The 17,438-nt window shown below is 43.9% G+C and overlaps 1 protein-coding gene across 2 annotated transcripts in view; it reads left to right on the forward strand.

Annotated features, from left to right (window-relative positions):
• Positions 1 to 231: 231 nt before the first annotated feature.
• GALNT18 (polypeptide N-acetylgalactosaminyltransferase 18) overlaps positions 232 to 17,438 on the forward strand; it is a 1,605,564-nt gene continuing 1,588,357 nt past the window's right edge. For both annotated transcript variants that reach the window (XM_069223602.1, XM_069223603.1), the window contains exon 1: positions 232 to 865. In XM_069223602.1, coding sequence (XP_069079703.1) covers positions 631 to 865 — 235 coding nt within the window. In that variant the 5' untranslated portion in view covers positions 232 to 630. The remainder of the gene's footprint in view (positions 866 to 17,438) is intronic.

A 17,438-nucleotide genomic window follows, 5' to 3' on the forward strand; every position in this document is an offset into this window, starting at 1 on the left:
TTAAAAGACGCGGTATTTGTACAAGCTGCAGCTTGATACACTTACAAGCCACAGCACAACTGCACATATCACGCCTCCTGCCATGCATGACGTGTGCAATAGAATCCCTGCTCAGACATGCACTCTCAGACATGCCACATGCTGCACATGCCCGCGCCGGGAAACCCACGCCTCTCGCCTCTCTGGTTGGTCAGGCTCCGCTATGAACACAAGCACTGCAGTCAGGCCCTCATTGGACCGTAGAGTTGTCAGCTGAAATCGGTGCAGCCCGGTTTCCCTGAATGCTGCTACTGCCTTGGATGGGATAATCACCGTGGCTAGCTGCACTGGGAAGCAGCGCAAGCTGGCAAACTAAGTTAACAACACTTGAGCACTTGACTGCCAGCTTGTTTCCCCTGGCTTGACAGGAACTGGCTCTCGTGAAGCAGTCAGGCGTGCAGTGTGTTTTCTCACATTGCACAGTTCGGGCTAATGCCGCGCTGTAGCTGCAGGATCCGAGAACGGGCAGAGGTATTTTAGTCGGTGGAATGTTAGCTCTTTGAATGGAAATGTGCTGACCGGGAGGATTGGTATATTTAGCGCTTCTGATCTTGGATTTCGGGTTTTGGAGCTATATGGAGGGATATCAGAATGGTCTGCACCAGGAAAACCAAAACTTTGGTGTCCACTTGTGTGATCCTCAGCGGCATGACTAACATAATCTGCCTGCTGTACGTAGGCTGGGTCACCAACTACATTGCCAGCGTCTATGTGAAAGTGCAGGAACCGGTCCCGGAGAAAAAGTTGGAAGAGGACAAGGGGGAAACTTTGAGGATTATTGAACGCCTGGACCGTTTGGAGAGTGTCATCAATCAACACATCCAAGGTAGAGTGGCGCTGCTTGTCTGGGCTCTGCTCTCTCTGTCCCGTGGTTCCCCTGAGGTCTTGTGCTGTGCAGGGGAAGCCCCCAGAACAGGTGGGCTGTTGGAGTGCTGCGCGTGTACAGGCGGTTGAAGGGTTGGGTGAAAGGTGTTAGCAGGGAGCACGGAAGGGGAGGGGTGGTCGTGGCTGGTGTAAATATAGCAGATAGCTCGCTAAGCCTCTCCTGTGTGGGCAGTAGCCGGGGTCACACTCTTATTGCGGAGGTCATGGCCCTCACCGTGACCTCCTCGCTGCAGCGTCCCTGTGTGTTCTTTTCATTTTAAATACTTTAGGTGGTGATTTGGAAATATGAAATTGCATGTGTTTTTTTCATTCCGGACACTTCTCGTGTTGGCGAGGTCCTGTTGTGCGAAATCCTGTATCTCCGATAGTGTGATGCAAAATCGATTCCTCGCGAGAGGGGGCAGTTTATTGGAATTTCATAGTATTTCAGGGGAAGGTGCAGGGCACTTTCAAATGCATCTTTGAAGGGGAAACTAATGTTTCAGATTAAATTTCCCCCAGCTTCGGAACGAAGCTGTACTGCAAAGCTTGTAGGCGACATACACATCACCCTGCTGTGACTGTGTTGAAAAATGTCTGTTCATTACGTTAACTTTTATTTTTTTTATATTTGTTCAATAAATCGGGCTCGTCTCACCAGTTTGCTTCTGTCAGAAATAACGAGACAGAAGATTTCACATAAAAAGATATGCCCAGTGCGCGTGGTCCTTTCTGTCGCCTTCTCTGTGTTCCTCTTTGCTTTTCCCACTCCCTCGTCTAACTCTGCCCCTCGCTCGTTCTGTGTTTGGAATGTAACACAGTCTCCCCTGCTTTTGTGCGGACTAAGCTAGGGCGCTCAGTTTGCACGGAGACCATGAACAAACACAGTGCACACGTAACGAGGTGACCGTGGCGGAACACAAAATGACCCCTCCTCCCCCCTACGCAGTCTGTGATGCTGGCGCCCCGAGTCCTCCAGATCCCACAAATATTAATTGGCGATGGGCAAAATGCGGGCACCCTTAAGTTCTGGAAGCCCCTAAAGGCTTTACCGCACCGCAACCTCCCCCTAGACCCCCACCGCCGCAGGGGCTGCAGGGCCTGCGTTACGCCCCTGCGAGGTGAATGTGTCCCTGGGGATAGAAATGAGCTTCTGGTGTTTCTCGGTGCTGGAACACACCACGGACGCAAGGTTGCTGCACATGAAAGCATACTTACCATAGCAGTACGTGGCCACCCTCTATAGACCACCTGCCCGCGCACACGTACCCCCCAACCCAGCCTTCCTCGCCTTCCTTTTCATCCCGACTCCAGTGAGCTCTGACTCAGTAGTTTCAACTTTTGGCATGCGGGTGGACTCGGCTTGTGTGTGATTGCTTGCTTCACTGGGTCTGTGATTGGGTCAAGTCTTTCTTCAGTTGGTTTCTTACATCCATGTGCGTTACATTGCTTAACTAACATTTACAACGAGAGGTTAATTTAGCGTGGTTCCTGAGCCGCCCATGCACCATGCGCTGGTGAAATTAAAGAAATCAATTTGAAGAAGAATTCAAATTTTATTTGGGTAAACATTTATGAGTGCAATTTGCACCACATTTCCTGCGAGGATTTACAGTATACATTATCTGACTGCTTACTCTGCACTGGAGCGCTCTGTTTCATGTTTATTAAATCCGGGAAATTGCTCCCGGCTCCGCTTTGCAACACAATACATTTTCCCATTATGAGACTTTTTGTCCAGCTCAGTTTAATGCATTGCTTTTCATTGCCCAAGGCCCTCAAATTGCACTCATAAAAAGATGATTGCAAAGGTATTTGAATAAATGCTTTTAACACTGTTTGTTTTTTATTCCAAGTATTTTATGGGATCTAATGTAGACAGATGTTGTGGTTACGGGCACCAAAGGAGGCTGCGCTGCAGATAGAAAGGCGAATGATGGATCCCAGGAAGCGCAGAGCCCAAGATTTAGACCCAGGGCAAATAGAGCTGGGATTTGACTTTACTGTATTGACAAGAAGTGGTTATTGTCCCCAGTACTGTGTGTCAATAAAGGGCAGACAGAGCTAATGTGATCTGTTTTTAATTTAGTGCAGAAATGGGAATGATTCCTGGAAGTCCAACATATATCTTTGCATGTCAAGAGTAGTTGCATGAAGTCAAAGTATACCTTTCTTATTAAATACACACCCAGATGTCTACTCCGAGGTGTTGGTGTGCGTGACTTAAGCTCCCTACTTGGACGGGTCGGACTGGGAAAGAAAATAGTCCGGGCACCAAAATAAAAGTGACTCCCATTAGTGAATTAGATAACTAAAGAAGTTGTCAGTGTCGGGAGCAGTTTTGAGTTTGTAAACACCCTGTATGCGTTTTGCAAGGTTTAGCAGGCTGTATGGATTTCTGCTTGCTGCACGCAATATTTGTTTTAATATCGGAGAAATCAGCAGAAAAAACCTGCCCAGCAGACCATGAAACAGACCCACAGACCGCCAAAAAAACAGCCCACACACTGACCTGCCAGACCAGCCCTTTGCCCTGTAAGCTAGTAGGACACTGAACAAGGGTATGTTTTGATGCCACATGTTTGACTGTGGACGTTACCTTGGGTGCGCTGAAGGGTGACACAATGAATTCGTTGAGTTTTTCAAGCTTCAAACAGATATTTTATTGGTCCTTGAAAAATTTAGCCCACAGCTTAAAACCTCTACAGAGGCAATGTATGGACCTTTGCTTCCATGGTCAGCCGTGCCTGCTTTCTATGCACTAGTTTATTAGATCTTTCATTTATTGTCCTGAGTGCTGTACCACTGTCATGTTCACCAGGAGAAGCTGAAAAGACATGAACATGTATCTCCTCCCCACAGAGTCTGTTCATCTAAACTGCACTGTCCTGTGTTCTTATTTACTCCTTAGAGAAGCTAGGTGCACCCCTTGAACCGAGTCCAGCTCTGCAAGCAGGGTGCTCGCATCACATACTGAGAAGTCAGTGGGGTAAATTGTAATCTGTGTTTTGTATTCAGAGGAGAACCCAACGTGAATTAGCTCACACTACTAAGAGGGAAATCACAATTATCTTTTGGAAGACGCTTACCATAGATTTCCACATATGACTGTCATGCCAATAAGGAAGGAGCCTGACCCGTCTATAGCACAGCCAATGAATTGGACAAAATCAGGAGCTCACACTATCTGTGAGCGGCCCTTCCCCCTAGCCCAGGTACTTCTATTATGCTGACACTTTGAATTGCCTGCTTTTAACAGGTTGCTTTGCGTTTTCTTCATGGCTCTGCCTTCTCAGTACTTTTTTGGTGGAGACAAATGGGTAGTGAGTGCCTAAGCTTGAGTGTACTTGTCAACATGTCTTTGTTTGGGCCTTAATAGAAGCAGAAATCCGATCTTCTCTGTGTGTGGGACCCTTTGTCTTGTGCATCCGAGCCCCTGTTGTCTTTTTAGCTTTTTTGGGGGGGAGAAGTTGAACGTTAAAAAATCTTTCAACATTTCTTTTCAATGAAGTGAAAACATACAGAATCCTGCTAAGGTTGTCCTATTAACAATTTTATTTAACCTGCACAGCGTAGACAAAAAGTGAAGTGAGTCTATGCTTTTTGTAAATATTCTGTAAATCCCATACCCACCACTTCGACAATGCCTCCTTACATATCAGTAAAGGGCACTATAGACAGGGAACTCTCAGGTAAATTTAGAACATGTAACCTCAATACCTCTATATGTGTGCTGCTGTTCTGGAGTATTTGCAACAAGCAACAAAGTGATGAAAGAATGTTCGAATTAGTCTCAGCCACTGGCAATCACTCCGGCCTTCATTTTACGGCATATGTTTTCATCCACTTTGCCACTCTACACAGAGTTCAGCCTTAAACAAGTTAGTCTTGGTACTGCTGCAGTAAGAAAAGTCCAACACAAACTGTTATTTTGGATGGGAACACAAGCAACCATTTTCAGCTCCTGGTTAGTAGTGTCCTTTCAAATATTCTGATCCATTTTGATTATTTTCTCAAAACGTGAGTCTACAATTTGGAGACAGTATTATGTAACAAATGTACATTGTTGCATGATGTATTTGTATGTTGTCTATTGTCTTTTAATATTGCTATCAGTTCATCATAAATATGTAAATCAATATAGATTGAATATCCTTTCAAAAGTGGGAACTGAAAAGCAGGATATGATGTCATTTTAGCAATGTGCATCTGGTTGGGGTAAGCCTACAAATCTTACCCTGCAATCTGTCATTCTTCAATGATCATGGGTACTAGGAGCCAGGGATATTAGGATGATGAGACATTGTGATGTGGTATGCTGGGAAACTGATAGTGGGATCTTGGTACACTTGGAAGGTGGAGCGCTGAGAAACTGTACATCTAGGATGCTGGAACACTAGGATATTGTGACTCTGGTATCCTGGAATATTGGTTGAAACATTTCTTTCATGATAACAGTTAAAGTAGGACCTTTTATCGCCCCTCCTAAAAACTTTGAGTTATTTCTATTGCCAATGAATATTTATTTATGTTCACCTGTTGATTTTCTTCGGACTTTTGCTCTCCAGTTCTAGATGTAGATTATCAACTTTCAGTTTGTAGAAGACGAAAGTACTCAACTAGCTTACCAAAGTGATTTTGCAGCATCAGTAGCTGACTGACAGAAATGGTAGTGCTTAAAGGAGAAAAAGTTGCCACATGTATAGTCCAGCAGCGCATCAAGGAAATCATTCAGGTCATCATGCCCAGGATCGCAGAAGCTGTCCTAAACCTGCAAGAACCTAAGGGTCTCTTCAGATCATCTGCTATTGGTGAAGCTGCATCTCTACATACAATTATAGTGCTTTGACTCATAGCAGCACAGCCTTCTGTTATAACACAAATGGACTGCTGTTTTGTTCTCTACTCTGCGTTGCTGAAGAATGCAGACATTGGGATACAAACGTAGTGGGCTTTTTACATCCTATTCAGCAGAGTGTTAGATGCAGGACACTCTGCTTAGCTTACACATTCCACCATATCTTATCAGACCAATGCCTACAAAACGAATTAAAAGACAAACCAAAGTACAACTTCTTGCCTCTTCAATTTAGTCACTGATCAGCCTGTACGCTAATCTCATGTGTAGCAGAGGTGGTCCCAATACTAGTGCAAGATCTCACCTGTCTGTAACTCTTGCATTTTTTTGGCCACCTCCTCAGATGTGGCTGTTCAGTCAGTTCTCTTCAGCTCTTTAACTCCAGGTCATTCTTAGGTCCTCATTACAAGGCTGGTTGTCACTGCGGAGGCGGTCCGACTGCTACATTCAGACCTAGGGTTCCACTGTCTCCACTGGGATTGTTGATCCCGACCGGTTGATGGTGGATGGAGGTAGTAGTCTCCGCCAGCCTTTTCATTGGGGTTCATCACCATGAAAAGGCTGGCAGAGAACAGGTGTAAGGGGCCACAGGGGGGCCTCTGCACTGCCCATGCACAAGGCATGGGCAGTGCAGGGTTCCCAGTACCTAGCACCATTGCATTGCCAAGATGCTGGTGCACCCTGCAGGTGACAGCATTGTTGCCGGCTCAATTTTGAGCCAGAGACAATGCAGGAACAGTTTCCTCAGTTTCCGCCCGTCAGCCTAGCGGGAAACTCCTAATAGATCCAGCAGGGCGGTCGCCACTACGGTGGCAGCCACCCTGTCGGGAGTTTGGCAGACGGGTGTTCCCGTCCACCAAAATCATAATTAGGCCTTGTTCTCGCATTTCTCTTTCATTTCATTTCCTCTCCCCTCACTTTATCAGTGGGATGCCTTTTATGTACTTTGTTACTGGAAGCTTTTGTTCATGGCAGGGCTTTCTCCCTCTGACCTATTTACTACTGTTCCCTTTGTTCTCAGTAACGTGACGCTGCCTTGAAGGTGTTTTTTATACAATCACAACATAGCACACGCTTGCATTACATTCAACTATTTAACAAAACGTCACTGTTTTTTTTTTTTTAATGCAAGCTTATACCACAAATATAAATATATCTTTAGATACATAGATAGCTAGATCACACAGTTTCAAATTGTGCACGGAATCCACATAAACATGGCGCACCCGGGTCAGTTTAGGGGTGCAGCTCCCGTGTGCACGTTAATCCTATTTCGCATCCATGATTTAAAAAACAAACCGGCACTCCAGGATTAAGGATTCAGCAATGTTTATTTCAGCGCCTTTCGGCACCTGGCATTTGTCAAACAGTGACGTGCCCAATCACCCCCGACACAAACACTCTTGCTACATAAACATAGAAAACATATTTCACCCATACAATATGACTGCCAGTCGCTATGGAGTACGTTAAGCTATATAAAAATCGTTTAAAAAACGTACCTACTTTCATATACATATTCACTTCTATTAAAATGGATAATGTTAATGCCTTTGTGCCATTACAATGAAGTTAATTCATACAAGTTGTGTCACCACTGTACATCCATATACCATTTCAGAACTCGATTACTGCCATCCTATTCCAGGAGTGACTGTTAGTCCCTAATTCATGGATGAGATTGGATTGTTTTTTATCCACACCCATCAGACTGGAAGATGTGCGGCGCCCAGTACTGGAATATTTATCAAGTATTCTTGTATTTTATTGTAGACATATGCCACTCACAACTAATTCAATTGTACTGAGAGCACAGCACATGTGGTTAAGAGAAACACAGCGCACGCCTTTTATCTAAAGAAACCTTCATCAAAAGCAGTGTATTTTATGAAAAAGAGGAGTTGCTTTTAGATCTTATAAGTTTGTGAACGTTCTTGAGCTTCGTAATATATAACTACTGAAGCTGTGATTCTCAATATCCTGTCTGCCTTTCCCGAGAGCTAACTTAGTAATGCCAGAGCTGTAAAGAGTTTAATTGATTTCAGTGGCGGCTGCCACTGAACAGAGGTGGCGGGGAGGGATAGGGCTGAAGGGACAGGGGGTGGAGAAGGAGGTAATTTAAAAAATAATAATAATAAAAAAAAACGTAACTTTGAGGGGAGACGCTTTCGTCACCCCTCTGTCCTCTTCCTCTTCCCGGCTGCACAGGCTCCCAGTCAATCACAGCACTGCTGAAAGCAGCGTCGTGATTGGTGTGAGTGGCCTACTTTGCCACTCAGACTGGGAGTGGGAGCCTGGGCATGTTCTCTACCCGTCTGTACTACAGCCGGGTAGAGAACATGCAAAAATGCGCATGCCTTTTTGGCTGGGCCAACACAGCGGCCAAACAGACATGTGCACTTTGTGTGCACATAGCCCTCGTCAGACTCCCTCCTTCCAGCCCAGCCCAGCCCACCCAGCCCCCACTACAAGGAAAAATAAAATGAAAGTAACGTAGTGTACAGTATTATCATTTGATTTTTTCCTTTTTGGGAACTTCAGCCGGGCGACGCTCCTCCGCCACAGCGGATGACCCTCCCCTGACTGATTTGCAAACACAGTTCTACCTTGACTCCTTGTTTTCGATTCTAGACATGCATGTCATGTGCTTGCCATGGCCTGCAAGTGATGTGCTTTGTATGTCTTGTAACTGGAAACTCAGCTCATAATGCAAGAATTCATCTGCAAGTGAAATTAACATATTTTATGTCTAACTGGTCTCACTGAACTGTAACTACATATTGATCATTCTTCTCTCTTCGCTCAAATAGTCAATACAAAACCGATAATTTACAGTGCAATGAAAATAACTGTCAAATAGAGAATGAAAAGAGGGTGTTTAGTACTTCCACTGGGGCCATCGTTTTTTTAATTAGGAGGTGTATTTCCTTCATGGGATCTGTGGTGCTGCTCTTGCTAATGACCCGGTGCTGATAGATTGATTACTCTATTTGTAAGTTTAACAGCATGCTAGAAATGACATAAGAAGATGCACCTACCGGCCTGTCCGCACACACAGGGACACACACAGGCACACATGCGCACACACACATGTGCATGCACAAACATACACACATTGATAGCAGATAATTGTGAAACCCAGTTATTCACGTACATTTCTTTATTTCTTTGCCTTCCATATCAAAATAGCCTTTACTTAGGTCCACATTGTGAACTGGGTGGGCTCATTGATGCAGTATACCGATTTGTCCTCAGTTTAAATCAGGACTATTGCAGCTGATTCCTGAAGTAACACCCTACCTTTGACCCTGTTGCTACCGGAAGAGTTTTCCAGGATATGTTCACAGGGTGTTGGGGAACCAGGAGTGTGGCTTCTCTGCATCTGATCAGCTTATGGTCCAATCATAAATTACACTACACTTGGAATGTGGGTATCAGAGTCCAGCTTCATCCCAGCACGAAGATTAAATAAAAATGGCAACTCCTATGCACCCTCGTTGGAACCATCTGTCTACCTTTTTCATTCTCACTTTTTTGTTATTTATCTCTTTGATCCTGTGGAAGATGCTATGGTGCCATTACTTCAGGTGCTCAGAACCAGCTCTGCCATAGGAGCATGACTTTTTTCCTGATTGTAATAGTGAAAAAACAATCAGGAGACTTTATTTCTCTATGTTGTTCACTAACATTTTAAGAGACATTGGTCTTCTTTCTTTTTCAAAGTCATACCGCTTTCCCACAGTAGAGGTTCAGTCAGTGGCATAACATATGCCCCCACAACCCACGCTGTGCAGGGGGGTCCCCGAGCTCCGGCGGGCCCCCTCAGCACACTTCCTTGGCCTGAGAGCTCCTGACTGAGTCCAAAGGTGGGCCCCTTCATGTGCCTTGCAGGGGGAACCATCAAGTCCGTTATGCCACTGGGTTTAATATTGAACACAATAAGCTGTTTTAAAAGTGGACACAGTGCAATTTTCACAGTTCCTGGGGGAGGTAAGTTTTTGTTAGTTTTCACAGGTAAGTAAGTCACTTACAGGTTTCAGTTTTTGGTCCAAGGTAGCCCACCGTTGGGGGTTCAGAGTAACCCCAAAGTTACCACACCAGCAGCTCAGGGCCGGTCAGGTGCAGAGGTCAAAGAGGTGCCCAAAACGCATAGGCTGCAATGGAGAGAAGGGGGTGCCCCGGTTCCGGTCTGCCAGCAGGTAAGTACCCGCGTCTTCGGAGGGCAGACCAGGGGGGTTTTGTAGGGCACCGGGGGGGGGACACAGGTCAGCACAAAAAGTACACCCTCAGCAGCGCGGGGGCGGCCGGGTGCAGTGTGCAAACACGCGTCAGGTTTGTAATGGTTTTCAATGAGAGATCAAGGGATCTCTTCAGCGTTGCAGGCAGGCAAGGGGGGGGCTCCTCGGGGTAGCCACCACCTGGGCAAGGGAGAGGGCCTCCTGGGGGTCACTCCTGCACAGGAGTTCCGTTTCTTTAGGTGCTGGGGGCTGCGGGTGCAGAGTCTTTTCCAGCTGTCGGGAAAGGGAGTTCAGGCAGTCGCGGTCAGGGGGAGCCTCGGGATTCCCTCTGCAGGCGTCGCTGTGGGGGCTCAGGGGGGACAACTTTGGTTACTCACAGTCGTAGAGTCGCCGGAGGGTCCTCCCTGAAGTGTTGTTTCTCCACCAGTCGAGTCGGGGTCGCCGGGTGCAGTGTTGCAAGTCTCACGCTTCTTGCGGGGAGTTGCAGGGGTCTTTAAATCTGCTACTTGAAACAAAGTTGCAGTTCTTTTGGAGCAGTGCCGCTGTCCTCGGGAGTTTCTTGGTCTCTTGGAAGTAGGGCAGTCCTCTGAGGATTCAGAGGTCGCTGGTCCTGGAGAAAGCGTCGCTGGAGCAGGGTTCTTTAGAAGGCAGGAGACGGGCCGGTAGGACTGGGGCCAAAGCAGTTGGTGTCTTCTTTCTTCTTCTGCAGGGGTTTTCAGCTCAGCAGTCTTCTTCTTCGGTAAGTTGCAGGAATCTAAATTCTTAGGTTCAGGGGAGCCCTTAAATACTAAATTTAAGGGCGTGTTTAGGTCTGGGGGGTTAGTAGCCAATGGCTACTAGCCCTGAGGGTGGGTACACCCTCTTTGTGCCTCCTCCCAAGGGGAGGGGGTCACATCCCTAATCCTATTGGGGAATCCTCCATCTGCAAGATGGAGGATTTCTAAAAGTTAGAGTCACTTCAGCTCAGGACACCTTAGGGGCTGTCCTGACTGGCCAGTGACTCCTCCTTTTTTTTCTCATTATTTTCTCCGGCCTTGCCGCCAAAAGTGGGGGCCGTGGCCGGAGGGGGCGGGCAACTCCACTAGCTGGAGTGTCCTGCGGTGCTGGCATAAAGGGGTGAGCCTTTGAGGCTCACCGCCAGGTGTGACAGCTCCTGCCTGGGGGAGATGTTAGCATCTCCACCCAGTGCAGGCTTTGTTACTGGCCTCAGAGTGACAAAGGCACTCTCCCCATGGGGCCAGCAACATGTCTCGGTTGTGGCAGGCTGCTGGAACTAGTCAGCCTACACAGATAGTCGGTTAGGTTTCAGGGGGCACCTCTAAGGTGCCCTCTGGGGTGTATTTTGCAATAAAATGTACACTGCATCAGTGTGCATTTATTGTGCTGAGAAGTTTGATACTAAACTTCCCAGTTTTCAGTGTAGCCATTATGGTGCTGTGGAGTTCGTGTAAAACAGACTCCCAGACCATATACTCTTATGGCTACCTTGCACTTACAATGTCTAAGGTATTGCTTAGACACTGTAGGGGCACAGTGCTCATGCACTGGTGCCCTCACCTAGGGTATAGTGCACCCTGCCTTAGGGCTGTAAGGCCTACTAGAGGGGTGACTTATCTATACCTGCATAGGCAGTGAGAGGCTGGCATGGCACCCTGAGGGGAGTGCCATGTCGACTTACTCGTTTTGTTCTCACCAGCACACACAGGCTGGCAAGCAGTGTGTCTGTGCTGAGTGAGGGGTCTCCAGGGTGGCATAGGACATGCTGCAGCCCTTTAGAGACCTTCCTTGGCATCAGGGCCCTTGGTACCAGGGGTACCACTTACAAGGGACTTATCTGGATGCCAGGGTGTGCCAATTGTGGAATCAAAAGTACAGGTTAGGGAAAGAACACTGGTGCTGGGGCCTGGTTAGCAGGCCTCAGCACACTTTCAATTCAAAACATAGCATCAGCAAAGGCAAAAAGTCAGGGGGTAACCATGCCAAGGAGGCATTTCCTTACACATAACATATGCCCCCACAACCCACGCTGTGCAGGGGGGTCCCCGAGCTCCAGCGGGCCCCCTCAGCACACTTCCTTGGCCTGAGAGCTCCTGACTGAGTCCAAAGGTGGGCCCCTTCATGTGCCTTGCAGGGGGAACCATCAAGTCCGTTATGCCACTGGGTTTAATATTGAACAGGTGGCATCAACAGTAGTCATACTTGACATGTATGCCATAAATGTCCACTTGATAGTTAAGTGTGGAGGAATTTGTTCACATGCCTTTATGCAGCAATGAGGGATTTTTATAATAGAACAGCTACCCCTTCTAGGGACTGACAGATTTCACTTAAGGACAACGTACCCCCAAGATATGCGGCATAGCAGGAAAGCATTACTAATAATGTGCATAATTATTTTTCTTCCTTTGCTGTACATTCACTTTACTTCTTGACTTGATGGTGTCTGGTTTTGGTTCCATTGTGGTTGAATCAGTTCAAAGTGCACCTTCTTATATTTGTCCCAGCAAGCTCAGTTGCAAAAGAGGGTCCTCCAGACAGGTCATGTGGAAGTAGAAATAAAAACGCGAGAGCTAACTCTCATATTCGAAATGGACACAGCACCAAGATGGCATGCTGGTTCACTGGTAAATAATGTGTGTAGTCTAGGTGCATGCATTTGGCTGGCCTTTTTCAAATACATTTTGTGTGTGTTTTGCCCTCAAGCGTCTCCAAATAGAGCATCTGACTCACACGCAAACGCAGAAAGACACAGACTCTCTCTTTGTCTCTTTTTATCCATAAAAACCAACCCAAATCTACATGCAGGAAGGAGCTTTTACTACTTTCATATAACCTTTTTATCATGCCAAAAACAACAGCAACGATTACTGGCTTTATTAACAGCTTTTCATCATCTTAGGCAGCCAAACGCCACCGAAGAAAAGATCAGCATTTCATCACTCTCACAGTTTTCCATTCTGTGTTGTCTCTTAAACTTTACAAATAACAAAGAGACGAGACCCATCTCCTGGTGATATGACGTGCACTCTCTCAGCACATTCAACAGCTCATTTGTGTGTCACGAAGGGTCTCATGAGTTACCTAAAGTGTATACATACGCATGGTGCAAAAGTGCATATCTCAGATCTGAAGACATCATCACTTCCCCGGTTGTTAGGAGCAGACGACTTGCCCATTGGCTCCCTGGGAGCTTGCTAGCCTCAGTCTCAGAGGTAAAGAAGATGGCAGTGACAGAAAGAGCTCTGTCTACTTTCTGAGCTTTCCAGTCCGTGTTCCTTTCATGGCCCATGGAAAGGAGGTTTTGTTTTCTGTTTAGGACTTCTATGATTCTGAAAGAGTTTTTTTTTAAAGAATGTTCTTCTGTATATTTCTAGACCAGGGAAACACTCTATATACAAGATGCGTAACGCCCTTCTGAGACCAGCCCTCCTTTTGGCGGGCTCGAATAATTTTTGCAGAATGTACTTCATTACCTCTGGAGAAAGTAAGGTGATAACTGCTGCTCGGAGCAATGCTTCAGCTGTTTAAGTGCCTAACATGTTCCGACAAATGCTGACAGGACGGGAAGCGCACAGGGTCACGTCCTTTCGAGTCTCCTCCAATTGCTAGAGATCTGGAGCTGAACCATCTCTCTCCCCCGAGGGAGCTGCCCTGATATATCATTTTAATTTGCTTCCTGATTGAATGATTTAATTAGGCAGCATCTGCGAACCTCCGGGAATTACGGTCTGCTCTTATGAGATATATTATTACCACATGCATTGAAACATAAAAGGGCATTACAGAAAGTAAAGATTCAGATGTGCTTTTCAACACTTTCATTTTGTCAAACTCTAAAAGTACATGAATCAGAAGCGAGATTCTCAGGAAGTCACTTATAAGCATGCAATTACTTCTGTGAAACCACGAGAGCCGGACCTTTTATAACTTTTATAATCTCTATATTTACAATTCACTAAATGGGGTTTGAATGAGTGACAATTTGTATGTGCCAGTCACACCTTCTGAAGGGAAAGTGCAGAACTACTATGGGAATCACGGTTTCCAGGTTGTTCACCTATTTGTTAGATGCAATGAAGAGAAGGGACACATTCCTATTTATTGGTGGTTTTTATATAGAGGACCAGAGCGCTTTATATAGGCATAGTTTCATACACATATATAAACAGTGTATGGTGAGATTTAATAAACGAAATAATATTAAAATGTAAGATTCATATATAGCAATACAAAAATACAGTGAAGGTTTAGAGTAGAAAACCTATCAGACACATCAAAAGTGCATGACATAATCATCTGGACTTCCATCGAGCCACCAGACACCTCAACTCCTCTTCCCTTTCTCTAAACCTCACCCCCGCATCTGATGTAGCAGATGCAAAGGGCACTCCTTCTAATACCTCGCAGCGAAGACATGGTACAAGCTACCCTTTCATCTCTGGATCTCATGTGAGCTCCTAAAGTCCCTGAAGACCTGGCTATTTGGCTAATGAAGGGACCCTGCCAGAACCTGGATATCCTCATGGGTGACAAGAAGTGCTCTACAGATTTACTGATTGATTGATCATGAAGGTATCACTGTGAACCAGACATTGACTAGTTTCCTTAATTTGATGTAGGGATGTTCTGATCTTCATAGGAATCAAATTCCAGACTCAAGTGTGCTTTCAGAGAAGGACTGCCTTAGATTCATACATTGAGCTATGCCAAGGTAACATTCTGCTCTGTAGGTAATACAACATAGTATCAGCTAAACAGCTTTTGTGATTCTTAGCTCTTTGGCTGCTGTTTGACACCCATCAGCAGTTTTCAATATGGTGTTTAGTATAGGCATGTGATGGTGGCACGTTTGCAACCTCCCACTACCAATGCAGGGATATTATTACAGCAATGCTGGGACTACATCGAGCAAAAACGTGGTTGATTGAATCCATTCAAGCAACTGTAACCCTTCTAAGATTTATGATTGTGTAGACATGCGTGCCCTCTCATAAATATGCACGCCTGGCAGATCTCTTGAGTTTATTTCTGTGCATGAAAAACGGAACCTGAGCGAGTTACTTACTTTAATTGATCTCAGTGATGTTTACAAAGGCAAGTTACGTTTGTGAGTAAGTTACACATGTGACATACACTTTTTTGTGCCATTTCTTTGTTCCATGTTCAAAATAGTATGTTTTCATATTTCTTGGAAGTTTCACTTTGTTATGTATTGTTGGGATAATGAAGGGAGGCGATATGTTATGAAGTGTATTTCTTAGGTCCAGGGGTAGAATTGTATGGGGTGAGTGTTCTCTTGTTTGAAGTGTGGAGCTCTATTTAGTCAGTTATGTATTTGGTTGGCCGGGAGACTGTCATGCCATGGGAGATTGAAATTATGTGTACTTGAGAAGTATAAATCAAAACATTGTCACTGATAATTTACCCTTGCCTAATATTAACAAACTTGTTTTGTCATTGAGTGATGGGATGATCCTTTTGAAATTAGATTTAAAGAGTGCATGCCGTAAAATTTGTTTACATGAGGACCTGAAAAATCTGACAGATTTCACTATGAAAGAGACATTCCAGTTTACATGGATGCCTTTTGCGTTGTCATCGGCAGCGAGCATTTTTCAAAGAATGATTTTTAATTTTTTAAAGGGCTATCAAACATCATCTATTTTCAGGTCAACATAAACTGACTAAAATAGAACACCATAATTCAGGCAACAAGAGAAAACTCAGCCCTTCAGTACTTCAACTAGACTTAAAGAATTACTCTTGATAACAGTGCCCCAAGGGTCAATAACGTGTTTAAACAACCCCCAGCCATTTTTCGAACATCTCAAGTTGATCCTGAATCTTGCAGATGCTTCTTTCAGAAGTAACTAATCTGAACATTTCAGTCTTCCACTTGGGATGTGATGGTACTATTAGTGTGCCAAAGCTTGGGATTAAATGTCTTTGCTGCCATAAGCGCCATAAATATTGTCTCCTCCACGTGAAGCTGGTGTCATCCATTTGCAAGTTGTCATGTATCAAGGCAAATTTTACAGATTTTGCAAAGGGATGCAGGCTGTTATGTAATGTACACCAGATGGAAGGCCAGTAGCCACTGACACTAAGACAAACCTAAACTTTTGAGTAACGTTAATACTTTAGGCTGGTCACAAAATCTGACTCTAACATTACTCAAAAGTGTAGACATTTATGACTCCACCCCTTGAAAAAGGGGTTGGAGTCACATTTACAAGTGTTAGCACCAAACATGGCCAACCACTGATATTTCAACACCCTCCCATAAAAATTATGGAGGTAGGGACTTAAAACAAAAACCAATAAGAAATAATGTTAAATTAAATTATAATTTAATTCTAAAACAATATAAAAATAATACCTATTTATTATTTATTTATGAAATAGTTTATTAACTTTCTCAAATGTAAAAATTATTGTAAGATTACATTTGAATTGCTCATAAAATATAATTACTTTTAAATGTTAAATTAAATTATAATTTAATTCTAAAGCAATATAAAAATAATACCTATTTATTATTTAATTATGAAATAGTTTATTAACTTTCTCAAATGTAAAAATTATTGTAAGATTACATTTGAATTGCTCATAAAATATAATTACTTATAATAAATGTTTTTAGTTTTCCCTATAAATTACCATGCATAGTTCGCCTCCCCAGATACTTTTTAGAGTTAGGTTCAGGAAAAAAGTAAACATGTTAATTTAACTTGAAAAGATAGTAAAGATATTTCATGTTAATTATTAATGTAAATATTATTACTTATTTATTTTAAATATAACACATAAAGTAAAAATGTTTGAGTTAAATGTTTAATTTAAATATATTTAATGATGTTATAATTATTTTGCTGAAATAAGAATGAAAAAAAAATTTCCCCTCTAAAGTGAAAGTATATACTTAATTCAAATTTAACTGTAGATTTGTTCTTGTATTAAAAAAATGTGTTTCTAATATTTTATAATAAATATGTCTTTATATATTTTGAGCATACAATTATTTTAATTTACATTTTTAACTATTTTAAATAAGTGAATGTAATGTATTATTATTTCCTATGGGGCTTTATTTTAGGTCCCAATCACCACTATTTTCAACAAGAGGGTGTTGCAGTACTACTGGTTGGCCATGTGTAGTAATAGACTTACTTCAGCTCTGAGTTGGAGTCATTTACTGCTGTTTGGGTCTTTCTTTGGCTGTAGTAATTTTAGATGTGCTGTTTGTGAACAGGAGTGGCCTTTCTCTTTTGGGGGTGGGTGCATATCCCTTTCTAAACCCCTCGCTAATCTCCTTCCCTTTAATCATACATATTCTCCCTTTCCCCTCAGCTCCCTCACACATTTACTACTAAAAGTTATACATATGTCTCTGGAGACTCCACAGTTAGGGTGGAGATTTCCACACAAAAAAAGATGGA

The sequence above is a fragment of the Pleurodeles waltl genome, chromosome 3_1, assembly GCF_031143425.1.
Source record: "Pleurodeles waltl isolate 20211129_DDA chromosome 3_1, aPleWal1.hap1.20221129, whole genome shotgun sequence".
NCBI classification, from domain to species: domain Eukaryota; kingdom Metazoa; phylum Chordata; class Amphibia; order Caudata; family Salamandridae; genus Pleurodeles; species Pleurodeles waltl.